Consider the following 17992-nt stretch of genomic DNA (forward strand, 5'->3'; position numbering starts at 1 on the left):
AAATGAGGGCCCAGATTGTTGGGGGCAATATGCTGACTCTGTAAACCACTTAGAGAGGGCTGTAAAGCACTGTGAAGTGGTATATAAGCCTAAATGCTACTGCTATTTTTAGATACGAGTTTAATGTTTTTGTAGAAGGTTAGAAATAGCCTCACTGTATCTCCATCCTGTCAGATGGACAATCTGAAAGGTACCTAAATCTATGGTTCCAAGCACCTACTGCACTAGTCTAATCACATATTAAGAAGAATAATTGGTGATTTTGTTCTGCTTGTACATGGTACCAGTGTGAGAACTGACACCAAAGGATTCCACTGACTGCTGTTGCACTTTAAAATAATAAAAAGAGCATGCTTGCCTGAAACTTAATAGTGATGAGCAATAAGGTTAGTACAACTTATTTTGGCATACTTTTCTGCTGGCTCAAGGACTGGTAATTTGTCTTTTAACAAGTCTGTCTGACTATGCCCAAAGAAAAAAAATCTGTTGTCAGTGATAGTGAGAAGCAAACTTATTTGTTCCCAAAAGCTATCCCCCCACCCCCAAGATCAGTGGAATATTTATTTTTCATACCTCCTTCATAATGTCTGATAGCATCATGTACTCATAACCTAACATTACAAGATAGGATTTTTTTTAATCTTAAATCAATATTGTTAGCAGGTGGTGGAAGAAAGTATGGAAAAGTGGACATCAACACATTAACTACTGCAATAAGTTACAAAAGCTAATATATGATGTTATTTGCAGATCCAAATGAGCATTTATCCAATGCTATCCTTTCTGCATTCATATCAGCAGAGTAAGAATGGAACAGTGAATATTCAAGAATTATTTATTTAATAAAAAGCCCTAAATGATTACTGCATATGAAGTTGTGTACTAAGTGTAATAGACATTTTAGCAAGGAAACTCTTTCTTTGCAGCATAAATGTGCATAGTTTGGCAGCAATAGACACACTGGTTAACCTCAGGCAGTTATCCAACTACAATGGAAAATCTGCAGGATATGTTAAGGCTGAAATTCCATCAAGGGGTTTTAATAATTAAACACTACATATCTGGAATCTCATTCCATCCTATTACTTTTTAAATAATTAATCTGTATTTACAACTATTGAACTTCATGGAACGGAATACATAAAACCAAATCAAGTTTAGGGACAGAGATTTTGTTCATTTTATGATAATTTTCACGAATATTTCTAGTTGCATACATTATTTAAAATGCATTTAGGTATTATTGACAACAGAAGCATGTAAATGTTTTTCTGTTAAATTAGCACTAAACTTTATACAAAAACAGACCATGAATACCTTAATCCCCTAGTTTCCTTTCCTATTCTGCATTTTACTCTTGACCATTACTAATTTTGTGGATAATTATTCATTATTTTCTTCTCCATTTTCTTCCATTATGAAAGCTGAAAGCAGAATATATACGGTATTTTTATAAGAGAGAAGACTTCTCACTATTCAATCTATTTTTCTTTGAAAAAAAATCACAGATTGAAAAAAAACAACTGATAAAAATGGTAAATGATGTTTACAATTTTACTCAAGCAGATTTCATTCTAATCTGAAGTGTCTCAGTGTCTGCCTTTATCAGGGGCTAGTAATACTCTGAAAAAATATGTATTTTTCTCCCCTTACCAGCTGGGGTTGCTGTAGGCTAGGCATGTATAAAAGAAAGTTTAGAACCACAGTGAAAAGTGCCAGTAAAATTTGAACTTGGAAGCATCTGAAGGTACAAGCTGTAAGCAACAGACTTTGCTGAGTCTGTCAAAGCATATTCCTTCATTATGCTTGACCTGTATATTTATAAAGGGGTGAGAATTACTATAGAACACAGTTTCTGCTTTAATGACATCTTCCAACAACCAAATTAGCAAAACATTATATGCCTGAATGTTCCTCACTACTGACAATTTTATAAAAACATAAAACAAACCCAATAGTATATTTATTTAAAATAAGTTACTAAAACCATCCAACGACAGTACTGAAGAAGCAAGTTATAAGGCCAGCTCAGAATTTCTCTTGGATTCCACTTAAATCTTCACATCTGGGCTAATTAACCTGGATTTCTGCCACACATAGAGAAGTTCCACTAGCCACTTCCTTGCCTCAGTCCTACACTAGGAATATTACTGTGTAGATATTCCGCCTCTACACTTTTAATTACCATTGCTCTATTGTATTGTTTATTTATTTTCCTAAAATTAACACGTTCCATTACATATTTATTGGGGGGGAGGGGGAAATACAGAAAATTCTCTATTTTAACTTTGTGCAAAAATGAATTGTAAAGCAAAAATGAAGTGTAAAAATGAAGTTCTCTCTTTGTATCTTTTCGTTTTTAAGTCCTTTAGTGGAACTCAAAAACTTTCGGTGCTGTTATACCATTGAAGCCCTTGGTCATGATAGTTGGTAGAGGCTCTGCAGCATTTTGAACAGGAGTTTCTTATACTCCTTAAATGCCATAGATCCTCTTCTCACCTCTTGCCTACATCATTATAACATGCTCCACATGATTGCCCTTGAAGACCACCCAGAAGCTGCAACTCAAGTAACTTATTATGGCAACTTCTTGCTTCAAACTGTTAAATACCACTACTGTACTTCAAGAGTTATACTTGTTGAAGTTGGCTTCTGGAATTGGGTATGATTCAAAGTGTTGGTTGGGGCCTTCAATGTCACAGAGGCCAATAAGTGGAACTGCCTGTCTCCAAATACTTCTTCCCATCTAATAAGATCTGAATGCTTTGAGTTCTGTCAGTTAACTAGCATAATGTGGCAGGAACCAGGAGATGTGTCTTTTTTCATCATTTCTAGCTTATGGAACAAAATTTTCCTTGGAGATTCAGTTGCTCCTGATCTTATCTTCCTTTCAGAATTTTATTAATTTTATTAAGTCCTGTTTTCCCTCACAAGCCAGATCAGGAGGTTTTCCTGTACATACAAATAGTCCTCAACTTACGACCAGAATTGAATTCAAAATTTCTGTTGCTAAGAGAAATAGTTGTTAATTGAGTTTTGCCTCATTTTATGACCTTTCTTGCCACAGTTGTTAAGTGAATCGCTGCAGATGTTAAGTTAATAGCATGGTTGTTAAATGAATCTGGCTTCTCCATTGACTTTGCTTGTCAGAAAGTCCTAAAAGGTGATCACATGACTTAGGCCACTGCAACCTAGGCCACATGACCTAGGCCACTGTAATAAATATGAGTCAGATGCCAAACATCTGATTTTTAATCACATGACCATAGAGGTGCTGCAACAGTCATAAGTTGAAAAATGATTATAATCACTTTCTTCAGTGCCGTTGTAACTTTGAACAGTCACTAAACAAACTCTTATAAGTTGAAGAGTACCTTATGTTTATTGCTTTTAGCAGGCTTTTTTATTTGTTTATTGTATGTTGTTTTTATTCATATACACCACTTCGAATTGCATGCTGTTTGGATAATTATAGAAAATGAATGAATGAATGAATGAATGAATGAATGAATGAATGTCCAAACCATCCATACAAAAACCCTTCTCTGGATTTTGCAAAAGTAACATTTGGTACATTACATTAGGTAATATTCAGTAATATTTAACAGCGTTTCACAGGGATTCCTGACCAGTGTTTAAAAAGGTTGAACAGATGGTCTTAACTGATGCAGTAAGATAGGAGTTTTACTGTTGTTAACATATAGGTGCCACATCAAATATATTAAAAGAAAGCAACAAAGACTCTTGGGATATTTTTTAAAATAACAAATTTACTATAGCATAATACACTGGCATCGGCTATAATAAAGTTTGAAATATTTGGAATTATCGTATAAACTTTAACAAGCTTTAATAAATTTGCTGTTCTGGTAACAGATTAAAACAGCTACATGTCTGGAGAGTATTTTGTACAAGCACAGAAAATTGGTTTTAAAAAGAAAATATGCATTGTAAAATTGTGTAGCCATTCTATAAATTGAGTTTATTTCCCTCATGACAACTTTGGCTTCACTGCCTGAATTCAAAATATATTTTATTACAAAATGTTACTGTTTAGCAATGAAGATTGCAAATAGCTGAAGCATAACAACCAAAGGAAGTGCGTTTGGCACAATTCCATAAGTATAGCAGTAAAATCATATTAATATGTTTTAAGCCTAAATTATGACTATAATAATTGAATCTAAATAAATTGAGTGTTTCAGGGCACCTAGCTTTGCTGAATTATTCTGATTACCCTACATGATAACTCTGAAATTTGTATCACAATAAGACAAGGAATTATTACCGTTATTTGACAAGTCTCACAAACATCAATATTACTTTCTTTATAATACACTATAATTTCCTCTCTTTTATGCTTACCCATATGGAATAGCACAGTGTGGAAAAAATGAATCAATGTTTTATCACAAGGCCTTCTTTCTTTAAAACTTTTAAAAGAGGGTTTAAGGGAGTTTTGATCACTCAACATTCTATTTAAATATATTTGCACAAACATCTTAGACTATATAGCTGTAGGCCTGAAAAACTGAAAACAGAAAGAATTTTAAATTGCTTTCAGCATGAACCTTTGGCTATTATGTGATCTATAAATAGTATTCCCCTTACAAAGCCTCAATTTTTAGTCTGAACAAACATACTTTCTACTGCTATTTCATCAATATATATGTAACATTCTCTAATTCATAATCACAACAGTAGTTCTACAATTTGTCTTGCAATTTGATCCTGGAATGTGCTAAAAAAGTGCCTTTAGCCAGTTTTCAAGTTTGCATTTGCAGTACGGAAAATACTATTTCTCCACTTTCTGCATGTTGTTACACCCAATTATAGTTTCCTTTTCTCACCTATTTTACAAAAGTTGCAAACATAGAATTCTATTGGGCATGGAATAGTATTTTTGTCCTTTTCTGAGAATTTGTGTATGTCCAACACACACCATGTTTGTCATTTTTTTCCAGGGATATCTGAGTTGTTATAATGTGTAACTTTTCCATGCCATTTTGGTCATATCAGAAGTATTAGGTCAGATCGAGAAAATCTCTCATATTGTTGCCCTTTCATGTCAACTTTGCTCTAAGAAGTAAAACTGGAATTGGAGACATCATTTTATTTGGATTCTGACGTAACCAGGGATTTCTTAGTTTACCACATCATAGATGCACCTTTACAATGTGGTTATAATAAAGTTTCCACATTATTAATGGTAATATAAGAAGAAACACCAGTCAAATAGGGTCCATCAGATTAATATATTTTTCCTGTAAAATATCAGAATATCTCAGATTCCTTATATGTAAAATTGGGAATATGAATTCTAGTTTCACAGAAGTGTTGTTCTGAAACCTATGAAAAATGAAATCCTCAAATTGAATGGACTCCTGGTGACTTCATGGACAAGGTTAGTCATTAAGTGCCACCTTCTGTTAACTCATACGCCAATGTTTCTGAGATGTTCTACACCTGCATCACTAGCTAAAATTCCATTACTATTATTAATGCCTTTGAGTCATTTGAGTTTTGGTGACCACCTGGAACAACTCCTGTAGTTTTCATGGCAATGTATTTTGGAAATGGTTTGCCATAATCTCCTTCCTAGGGCTGAAAAAGAATGACTGGCCCAAGATCACCCAGATGGCTTCATGCCTAAAATGGGACTGATTTTTGCCTTAACTACCGTGTTTCCCCGAAAATAAGACCCTGTCTTATATTTTTTTGAACCCTGAAATAAGCGCTTGGCCTTATTGCCATGCACTCAAAAGCCCGATTGGGCTTATTATCAGGGGATGTCTTTTTTGGGGGGAAAACAGTGTATTCAGCTAGTATTGTTAAACAAACAAGCATTCTTCTATGTGGCAAGGCTAGCTATGACTCTTCGTTATTCTGTGTATCAAATATGAATTTATAAAAGCAGATTTAGTCCAAGTCAGGTTCACTGGCTGCATTTACATTTATGCCTTTTGGCATCTAATTTTCACCTCCTCTTTCAACCATCCCAGATCTCACTATTCTGCAGCACAAAAACTATCCCTGTTTCAGGTTGTCATATTTCCTATTCTTGCCCTCTTTCATGTTTAAAAGAAAAGCTGTTCTGGAAATAATATGTTGGATAAACGTCTGGTCTTGGCCGCTGCAACTCATCTTATATTTAAAAAAAGCTCTGATAGTGCAAGGCAGGCAGGATAATGACCAATTAGACACACATTATATAACATAGTTCCTTTTTCTGGCAAGAAATTAAGAAAAAAAACCAGTAGTATAAAGTAATGGAGCTGGCTGGTCGTATGCTAATATATTTGTTTCTTGGCCAGGATAACCTGGAGAACATTGTTTCAATATTTTTCATTGTGCAAAATAGGGAATAGGGAAAAATTGAAGTGTGCAGCTGGTAAAGTTACTGTATGGCTGTGATGGGGTTTTTTCTCTAGTTTTTTTCAGCTTTCCTTTCATTTTCCTATTACACGTTTATCAGAAGTATTATTTATTACTTCCAGTATTTTAACACTGAGCCCAAAGAGGTGAGAAAATATAAAATTTGCTCAGAAATACAATTAGAGTATACTGATTTTTCCGCTCAAGCAAACTTTTATTTGCAGGCACTTTGATGTTTTGGATTCCCCTCAATATCCAATATCTGGTTGTATCTTGAAATTCAAAATACCTATAATAGGATTTTTAAAAATCCAAAAGGACTTATTTATGTGGTTGTCTTCTGCAGCCATCAAAGGCCAGTCAAATGGTCTAATTTCAGCTTCTATACTTTAAATTATAAATAGGTAATTGAGTTTGGAATATAATAATTTCATAATGTGGATTAAGACTCTTTCCGTAGCTTCCTTCATTAACCCTTAATAAGAAAGCACAACTGAATGCTTTTTTAAGATAGTGTTCTAACACATCAACAAATTCACTTAGTTGATATGCAAACCTTAAGATGTCACTGTATGGAGATCAGTTCTAATTTGATTTGATTTGATTTGATATGGATGTGATTTGACAAGATTTTTATATCTATCGGTTTTTTTCACCTGGAAATGAAATGACGAAGAGTCAAAAGAACATGTACTGTATACTCCATTCAGATTATCTATGGCTTCCTTTATATACTGTTGTTGTTTTTTTAAATACAGATTTGGATGCATTTTAACATTAGATGCCAAACAATAGATGTAGAATGGATGTTTAAGAAGATCCCTTCCCCTCCTTTCATTAATTGCTACAATTGATTAAAGTTAAAGATTACTGCTCTTGTCTTCATTTAGTAAAAGGGGTAAGAGAATGGAAACAACATAAACAATTTACTGATCTAAAAAAAGTAATTATAGGAGTGTTGTATTAAGGTGTTCATGAGCCACTTGGGACATGAATACACTTGACATCCAATAACTTACCTAAGGTATAATTATATATTATTGGATTATAATTGATTAATTGAAAGGAGAATATAGACAGATATTGGATCAAAACTTCTATTGTTTATTGTGTATCCTTGCTATGTTTTTAATAAAAGAGATTATCTATTAGAAAGCAATTAATTTGGAAGAGATATTCATTAAATTTTAAGCAGTTAGTAGAACATAAACTGTAATGGCCATCTTTCCTGTCACACAGAAATATAATAATCCAGGATGTTACCATTTGATTAAACAAAGAAAAAAAATCCTAAACTGAAAATAACTGATCCCTATTTGATGGAAAGCTAAAGTGTTTTCAACTGGTTTAAGTTATATATGTGCAGGCTGGTGACCCCCAGGGGGAGGGCCTTCTCTGTGGGGGCACCTACCCTCTGGAATCAGTTGCCCCCAGAGATAAGGAGAATCCATGACCTCAGTGCCTTCCGCCGTGCCCTTAAAACCTTCTTTTTCCAGCAAACCGGGCTGGCCTAATTTTTAAAGTGTTTTTAATTGTTTTGTTTATCGTTTTTAATTAATGGGGCCAAATTTATATATATCTTTTAACTGTATTTTAATATTTGTATTTGATGTTTTTATTTGGCTGTTCACCGCCCTCAGTCCTCAGGGAGAAGGGCGGTATACAAATTCAAAATAAAATAAAAAAATAAAATAAATATAGTCTATGCTGGAGAGCAGACAATTCTCACTGACACTGCAAAATACATGGGAAGGTTCTTAAATTGAAAAGACTATGGCCAAGGTTTATCAGACCTATATTTGAAATTGTTTTAGCCAAACTGTATTTATGCTTGGTTTACTTTTCATTTTTACTGCACCGTGGTATTGGTATGCAACAGTAATCAAGATATATTGCCTTGATATTGCGAACTGAAAACGTGAGAGATGGTGCCTATGAAAAAAGAGGTGGTGTGATGGATTACAGTGAAGCAGAGGTTTCCCAGGAACGATGGAGCACATTCGGGGGGGGAGGGGGGAGGAAGGCAGGCAAGCCAAGAGGAAGCACAGGCTGGACTTGGATAGGAAACAGAGGAAGAGAGTTAGGATAGCCCCTCTCTAGAATCTCCCAGGGCAACATTCTGTCTATTGCATGTAAGAATTGCATTCTGGCTGAATTGTCTTTCTTGGGCTTAGCCTGATAGAAAACTGGTATGCTCCCAAGAGCTATAAGGCATTTTGGTATTGATGTATTTACCTTACCAAATGACTGGGTATATCTAAATGTATTTGTTCTTATGTTGTAGAATAGCTGTTTTTGCCAGAAAGGAAAACAAAAAAGATTTGAATTAAAAATTGCTGCTTATTTATATTTCTTAGTCTTTCTCCATGGCCTATAGTACAAACAGAAGTGATAAAGGCTGCAAACTGGAAAGCATCAACCAGAGATTAGTGGGGCAATGATGGAGAACTCAGAGTAGCAAACTTGCACAAAGCTTTGACACATGTCAAGGGGGTTCAGCACTGCCCTACCAAAGTGGTTGATCTGAAGTAGGAAGACAGCAATCTCAATCATTACCAAGTTAAGAAGTCCAACGCAAAGTAAGACTGTGAAAAATGAAGATGGGTGGAAGAGTCAGGGAGCAGAGAATCCTTGAAGACTTTGAATAAATAAAAGAACAGAGCTTGAGTCTCAAGCTGCAAATTATGATTATGATCTAAGTATAAAAATTTGTATATCTTAACAAAATATTTGTTAATTATGAAAAAGGGGATACACAAATGTTGCATATATGATTGAAAGGTGCTGAAGCAGAGCATGTTATCTATTGCAAGGAACTAATGTCAAAAGAATTTCAAAATATTGTTTAAAGAGCTTGCTCCTACCCATTTTGTGATATGGAAGAAAGAATGGGTATATCTGGAGAAATAAAAAGTTGAATATAGTGGGAATGAGGTCCCTGAGAAGTAAAACAAGAAAACATAGGATCAAGAATGAATGGCTAATAAACAAGCATGAATTGAATATAACAGAGATCAGTGAAGATATATGTTGAGATGGTTTGCTCATACAGTACAGAGAGAATGAATGAGGGTTGAACTGAAGAACAATACATAGAGGAAGACTGGATGGATCATGAAGAAGGGAAGACTAAGAAAGTTGTGAGTCCATAGGATGGAATTAGGATGAGCACTTTAAAAATAAATTCAGGCTGAAAAATATCAGATTTGGGGATAGTATTATCTTTTTCTTTCTCATTGGCATTCAGCAGCTGTGCTTTTTACAGTAGCATATTTTTCTTGCAACTGTGTTTTTACTATCTCTTTCCTTGTGAAAGAATACATTTTCAGCTCCCGTTCCCATTAGCTTCTCCTGCCATGAGACCCTATTGTTTTGAGTTTATTATAACCCCCCTTTTTTTGAAGTCCATATTTGATTATGCTTGGATCCAATTGCCAGATTTTTTTTCCTGAAAATTTCTTAAAGCTAGAGCCATATCATCAGATAAGGGGCATTTTGCATGAAAGTGGAATACATTTTTTTTCTGCCTCAATGAGGCTACTTTTTGCATACTTTATGAATTTCATAAAATAGTCTAATATTCAAAAAATAGGAAGAAAATGAGCAAGCAGGTGCCTTGTTTAAAAACCACAAAGCAATACACACAATTCTTTCCAATCATTCTCTCTGTAATAAACTCGGAACAGCTTTTCCAATTAAAAATCTTATTCATAGGTAATCTGGTAATTAGATAGGCTAGCTGAACTTATTTTATTTGGAATATTGTGACTGTGATAGTTGCTTTCTGCTGTTTTATCTTTTTTCAGTAAAATCCTTTCTATATCTAGATATTTGATTCTCTTAGCTCAAAAAGGGAATTCAACCCTTCTTAATGTGTGAGGTTGCCTGGTTGCCCAGCTACCACTTCTGTTTCATGATCAGCACCAGTTCTGTCCTGCTGGTGTTAGAAAGGAAAAATCATGTGCATCTTTCTTCATCCTTCATGATTCTGGGCCGAAGGGACAAATTTTCAGTGAAAAGCGAAGAACTGGCCATCCAGATTAATTTGGAGGTACCAGAAGGTTCAGCCTGAATGGTAACAGTCTGTTGTAATTATATTTTACTTGGATATCAAAAAGCAGTTTGCATGCATTATCTTATTTAGTATGCACCAAATGGTTGCAATTTTCCACAACTGCTCAGAAATATTTTTTATGCACATTATTTTTCACTGCTTTGGTCCTTTGCTTTCCCTCTCTTTCTTCTCATAAAACAACTGGTTTGACAACACTGCTTAGTTATAATCATGCTCACCAGACTTGGGAATCTCTTCACCTGCAAATAATGCTCCCTTTTTTTATATATTTTACTCCACTATTAAAGATTTAGATCAGCTGATAAATAACAGAAAACAATGTTCTTAGTACACGATCCATAAAATACATTTAGCAATGAATCAAGCCCCAAGGATTGCCTTAATCTTTGCAATGAAATATTTCTGTTACATACTCATTTGCTATTTTTATCATGTGACACTAACCATCAGGAAACCCAATTTTCCAAATGACCGACTTCACTGGTAATTCATAAAGATATTTCTGAATCCTCCGTGATTCAAGCATCTTAACTGCCAACTATAATATCTGGTTTCTTATGTTCTGTATTAAATATTATAGCACATAACTCATTTTGGATTTATAGTGGGAAATCAATATTGTAAAGTAGCATAATAACTGCATGGTGGAATTTCTTTGTGGCTATTTTCAGCAGCCAAACTGTAATTTCTATGGATTTCCTAATAAATAGCCCAGCCATATTCATGATGGGAATTGGTTCAACAGCAGCTCATTCTGTCCCCTAATTCTATCAAGCTTTTTTTTAAAAAAAGAAAAGAGTTGTAAAGTTCTATGTAACACAAAGTAATATATTCTATTCAGATATAATAAACGTTACAAACATATGTTTCCTACTAGTAAGTTTACAAGTTTAGAAATCTGTACAAGTACTTAGGAATTAAGTTTTTTAATGCATGTTTGTGGTCCAGAATCTTAATATTCTAGCCATGTATTCATGTTCTTCTGGGACCTTGTTAACAAACAACTTCCATCAGTGCTTGATCCCTTCTATCTATCCTGGCAGCAACCTTAGAGCAGAAACATTTTCCAAACTAAGGAGGCTCCACTTGCTGTAGAGATCCACGCTGGAAAATGGCTTTAGAAGCCTGAAGCTAAGAAAGCACTTTTGAGCCTGAATGTCCATTTTCTATGACAAACTACTATAAAACTTACTCTGTAGTGCATTAAAAGAACACCAAGGATTTCCTGGTACTTGTAAAAATATGTTTTAAAATCTCTCCTTCATTTAAAGTCTTAAGCTGTCCCTCACCATTATTCTTACGTTTCCAATCATCCAAAATGACATTGCTAACAAAGATGAAAGAAATTGTAACTCTGCATCTTTCACCATTGGCCATGCTTGTTCGGTTATCAGACACTGTAAATTGGCAGACTATGGGAAGTAACTAAAGTATATTTCCAAAATAGATTGGACACATTCCACATTGGATCTGCACCTGTGCTTGAATGGATCTGCATTCAAACCTATAATTAGTCATGTTTTTGTTTTTGTTTTTTTTAAAAGACATAACTAGAACTAGGTCAAAGAGGGCATTCATACACCAAACATTTCTAGGAAGTGCAATAGTTAAAGCATAGTTATTTTTTCTGGATACCTATAGTAAGTATATATACATACATACACAAGCACGCTAATTAGAAGAGACAATCCCACCAAACTACTTAATTACTTTCTTCTTAAAGCAAAATTTATGGATGGGGTGGCACTATCCCTGACAGATTTGCTGTGTAGTTTGGGATCCTCCTAGACTCACAATTGCTTGAAGAGTAGCTGTGGTTATGGGATTCCTTCCATGCCTTTGGGTAGAGCACCAGTTGTGCCCATTCAAGCACTGGGAGGCCTGCTCACCATCCCCTATCCCCTTGTAACTTCCTATTTAAATTACTGCAATATGTTCTACATGGGGTCCTCATTGAATAGCATTCAGAAACTTCAACTGATTCAAAATGTAGCTGCCAAGGTAATAAATGGTGCCAGTTACACAGCACATGTAACACTACTACTCTGTGAGCTGCACTGGCTGCTGGTGTGTTTCTGGGTGCAATCCAAAGTACTGGTTACCACCTTTAAAGCCCTACTTGACTCAGGACTGGGATATCTGAGGTGCTATCTTTTCTCAAGAGTTTCTACCAACCCGATCCAACAGCTTGCACATGCTGCAGATTCTGTTAGCCAAAGAGTATTGAATGGTGGGAAATAGAAGGTGGACTTTTTCTGCTGTAGCCCCTGACTTATGTAATATTCTCCCCTTGGAAATTAGAAGAGTCCCAACCCTATTGGCTTTTTGCAAACTTTAAAAACTTGGCTAAGTAGCAAAGTCTGATGCTTGGAATCTGTTAAGGGCACCATTACTTTTACTATTAGTTGATTAATCATCATAGCTGCTGTTGGGTTTTGTGGACACTTTTATTGTTTTTGTGTTTTTTAAAAAATTGTTTTAATTGCTTTATAATTTTAGAATTTAAGCCACCCAGAGTCACTTGGTTGAGTTAGGTGACTATAGAAATTGAATGAGCAAACAAACAAACAAACAAACAAATAAATAAAATTATTTCTTTAGGTAACAGCTGTTTTTAGATTCATATTTTTCATGCGGTACTTCAAGAATCAAATAAATTATTTATCTGATGCTTTTATGCAGTAGTTGCATATTGGATTCTTTCTTGCATTCTGTTATGCATGAAGTCTTTTCCAGTGCATGTCTCCTTTCAGTGAGAATATAAAATATTTCAGAGTTTCAAGAAAATATAAGGCTTTAGTATTCTTAAAGTAAATTCTCAGAATCACCCAATTTATATATTTTTATAATCATTTTGTAGATAGTAGGGCTTACACTGAAATTGACAAGCGTTTTCTATTGATTTAAATAGGAGGGAGGACAGAGACCAAAATCCATCTTTTAAGAATACTTTAATTATAAAAATATACAGACTAATTTGGTATAGGTAAAACTGGAAAATGCAACTAAAATATATGATTTATACCCAGTGATAGAAAAAAATTCAACAGCATATATTTATATAAAATATTTTTTTAGCATTTCTGACTACTTCATTTGAAACAATTCCCCTGTATGGAGGAAAGCATTTCCTAAGCATGGATCATTCATGTAATTTTCTGAGAGAAAAAATACTAAGAAGCTTGTATTAATATATCAAATGATTCACTGTATTTAAAAACTAAGTTTTTTTAAAAAAATCTTTCAAATGACCAAACACTGTTGTAAAGTATTTTAGTGAAGGCAAGTCAATAATTATATTTTTAATTATTAAGTAATGTGCTTCTGTGTATGAATAATTTTTAAGATTAATTCCTAACAGAAGCAATTTAAGAAGCATTCTGTGAACAAATGTGTTGAAAATACAGATTTGCAAAACTAGTAATTTGAGAAGGCAGATAAAAAGAACAGCAGGACCAGGAAAGGATACTTTGAAGATTCTGGAATAACAATAGGACCAGAACTGAGTATTTCCAGTTTGGAGAAATACATTAATAAATATAATTCTTAAGAGCTTAACAGTGCAATACCATATATGTTTACTCAGAATTAAGTCCCATTTTGTCAACTAGTAAGGATGCTGCAGTTTGGAAAGTACAAAATATAACTTGGATCTTCCTGAACTAAAACACAGATATGAAAAGATGATTTTGGGTAAGTCTTCTCATTCTTGCCTGCTGCAACAATAAAATTATAAATCATATAATATTGTGATACTATTCCAATAATATAGATCAAAGGCGTTAGCACTAAGCTAGATATAATGTTGAGCTCAGTACTATATTTTATTCTTTTGTTTTGTCAAGCATAGCTCCACTTATCTACAACTGTCTATCTTTCAATTTTTAAAACATTAACATTATAAAAAAATATTATGAATCAGATAAAGGGACAAAATCTGGAATTCCCTACTGAAAAACATCTACCAGTCTCAATAAAATGCTATATTTCTGCTATCTTCCTTTTTCCCCCCATTATAAAACAAAACTATACTCCCTAGCAAAATAGTTGTTTTGTCAAACTGTTCAGATTTCACCATTGATATAGGGATCCTTTAAAGCATTAAATACAATGGAAGAGAAACAAAAACATCAACAGAATAGTAATTATACAGTCATCAGGATCTTCCTTTAAATAAATGATCATTCATTTTCTATTGGCTTTAACTAAACAAGAAATATTAAAGCCTGAAGCACCGATCGTTACATTTTAATCAAAACTATTAAAAACTAATCGTTTTGTTGTACAGAAATATAACATTCATTTATATTTACTGTTTATTTTGCATGCAGCAAACGCAAAAATGAACAGCAAATTAACCCTGCCTTCGAACGGATCTGTCTTCACAGCTGAGCTGCTATAATCTCTCTTATGCCATGTAAACATTCTATGCTCCTCCTGAGTGCTTTGCTGGATTTGCTCAATCCCCACCACAGAGAACAAGAGTGATTTAGTGTTGTTTTTTCCAATATATTAGGGGAATAATTGAAGTATAGAAGGAGGACCATGTGTCAGTGCAGCTGAATGGAATTTTAATGTTACCTAAACACAATGGCAGCGTTAAACTTAAAAAGGGAGAAATGGAGAACAGAAAATGACTGTCGTTTAGGTATCATTTCTCTCCCTTCCTCCCTCTTTTTAAAGGTGTTTTACTATCAATTCATTAAATGATTTTCAAGGGATACAAGACTATGTTACAATACCAAGCAGACTTACTAGGAAGTAAGCTCCATTGAACTCAGTGGAACTTTCTTCTGAGTAAACATTCTTTAGATGGCACTACAGTTCAATTACAAGGACATTTTATTCTATAAGAAAAGATTTGCAAGTAAATTGAGAATTCAGACCTGTTCGACTATAGCAGACTTAGCATTTCCAACTGGTACATGGTATTTTTTTAAAGCTATAATACTTCATAATGTATATAATCATGAACAAAAGCTTTTTCAAAAACTGTTTTCACTGTGCTAAAGTAACAATCTAGACTTGTTGTAAGTATATTATTCTTACAAGTAGTTCGCAGTTATTCTTGAAGGCAAGTCTTGGAGTTTCCTTAGCATAGTGCTGCTGGGGAAAATTTTCAGCATGTCCATCTTCATCTCTAGCCTGAAGGGAAATATAATGGCCTATTTAGGGACTTAGAAATAATGGAAGAAAAAGAATAAGCTAAATGCATAACAGCTCAGATCATTAAACAAACGGGAATTTCATATACAACAGTAGTAAAAAAATTCTTATATATGCAGTATTAGAACTTTTGAGCGCTCATTACACCATTAAAAACATGCAAATAGATTTTGGTGTAAGAGTGAAAGATTAGCAAAGAAACAAGCCCCAAAATGAAGGATTTCAGCTCTCTGTTTTGAGTGTTTAATAGCACAGTATTACTCATGTCTATTCAGATGTAAGTCACGATGAGATGAATGGGACTTACTTCCCAATATATGTAGGCTTGGAAGTCTTAAAATTTTCAGTTTATTCCCCTTCTTTTTGGTACTTCAAGGATTATATTACATATATGCTATAGGTATTTTACCCTTTGTAAATGGTCAACCAATAACATATTTCCAGATTAAATATTTTAAGAAACAAGGTCTTATTTTCTGTCATGCTTTTTTCTGACAGTCATTGTATTGCATGGATTTTCTCTCTTTTTATGTAAAAAAAATTGGAATCCAGTTGTCATTAAGTGAGGGCAATCAAATATGTTAAAATATTTAAGAATATAAACTGAAAGTTATGGGTTGTTTTGATCTAAACAGTTCATTAACGAAGCTGAAGTTTAAATGGATAAATTAATGCAGTTCCATTAGCAACTCTACTGCTTGCTTGCAGCAATTTCTTCTAATCTACAGCATATTCTGGTTTAGAGTTAAAGTAAAAAGAGAGAATTGGGAGAAAGGAGGAGTGTCAGCAGCATGCTCATTACACCGTTCATTTGGGTGACACTTGCACTCTGTTCCACTCTCATCTCATCTAATCCCTGACTGTTCACTCTCTCTTTCTCCCGGTCTCCTGAAATTCACAGCTGAGCTGTCTCCCTCACATATGGCTTGCATATAATTATGCATATTCACATTTTACACTGCATTAAAATGATGAGGTTCTGGCTTCAGGCCAGCTTATTTAAATAAGACCCAGTGAACTTGGAAAAGGAAGGGGGGAGAGAGAGAGATAGGAAAGCCATACAGCAAGCAGCAGGTAGTTCTGGCTCCTGCTCTTTGAGAAAGAAAGAAAGAAAGGAGGAAGGAAGGAAGGAAGGAAGGAAGGAAGGAAGGAAGGAAGGAAGGAAGGAAGGAAGGAAGGAAGGAAGGAAGGAAAGACTATATGTTATATTAATCAAGAGGATCTGTGACAGTAATATTGAATACCTATCTAGTTATCTCTTGACAGTTCTTAAGATATTCTGTTTTCTTAATATTGTGTAAACTATTTTCATGTGTCATATTTCAGAGTATTTATCTTCTGTTGGCATGGGCATTATAAAATATACCGGTATCTGTCCCTTTTTATGTCCCCCCACCTTTTTTTTTTTTTTTTTTTTGCTTTCAAAAATGTATGGTAATTCTCCAGCTACAGAGGCAAAGAGGGGTTTCTTGAATTGGAGTATCAAGGGTACCAAAGTTTAGCAAATAATTCAATTTCCACTTAAACATATTTTGGTTTTCCAGACAGATACTCTTCTTCTGAAGTTCCAGGCTAGTAGCAAAAACTAAAGGTTTACTAATGTAATCATTATATATTATTTAATTTCATTCTAAACTTTAGGAAAATAAAATAAAATTCTCTGTAGTAATAATGGAATTCTATTAAATCCTTACAAATTAGTATCTCTAAAATTCTTCACAAACACTCCTAACTTCTAAATCCTGGTAGCAGTAGGCACTAAGAAGTAGCTAAACAAGATTTAGACAAGAAGAATGTTAAAAATAAAAACAGCAGGGTCCCCTGGCACCTTAAAAGCTAACAATGTTTATTGTGGCATACACTTTCATGGCCTAGAGCAGTGCCAGCAGACAAATACAGCTATTTCAATTTATAAATGTGATTTACTGTTTCTTTCATATAACCTCTTTGGGCCAAATTACTTATGACAGGCAGTTCCATAATTCTTCCTTCCAATATTTTAAAGAGAAAGCAGACTGGAACACTGAAATATGGAATAAGGGGCTCATAGGAAATTGTCTTCAAGCCTAAACAGCTGGAATCTCTAGATTGGGTATAAATCTCTTGATAGGGCAAATATCAAGGGTAGCTAATAGGCACACTATTGTAAGTGGACTGCAAAATAAAAATTAAGAAAAGGAATTGATAGCTCATACGATAACTTACTTATTATAGGTCACTTACACAAGCAAATTCTAGAAACAAACTCTAAATAAATATTTACATCAGGTTTTACTACTTTCTTAAGGGTACTACAACTGATTTAAAAAAAGAACAGGAATATCTCTAACATTGAATTCTCTGTAAACTAAGGTACTAGACAATCATATGCTTATT

At 34.1% G+C, this 17992-nt stretch overlaps 1 protein-coding gene across 1 annotated transcript in view; it reads right to left on the reverse strand.

Annotated features, from left to right (window-relative positions):
• Positions 1–17992, reverse strand: part of SOBP (sine oculis binding protein homolog) — a 138530-nt gene that overhangs the window by 41416 nt on the left and 79122 nt on the right. The window contains exon 5 of the mRNA XM_070953601.1: positions 15500–15595. Coding sequence (XP_070809702.1) covers positions 15500–15595 — 96 coding nt within the window. The remainder of the gene's footprint in view (positions 1–15499; positions 15596–17992) is intronic.

Source organism: Pituophis catenifer, unplaced genomic scaffold, assembly GCF_029215685.1.
Source record: "Pituophis catenifer annectens isolate HBS135680 unplaced genomic scaffold, rPitCat1.0.hap2 SCAF_1, whole genome shotgun sequence".
NCBI classification, from domain to species: domain Eukaryota; kingdom Metazoa; phylum Chordata; class Lepidosauria; order Squamata; family Colubridae; genus Pituophis; species Pituophis catenifer.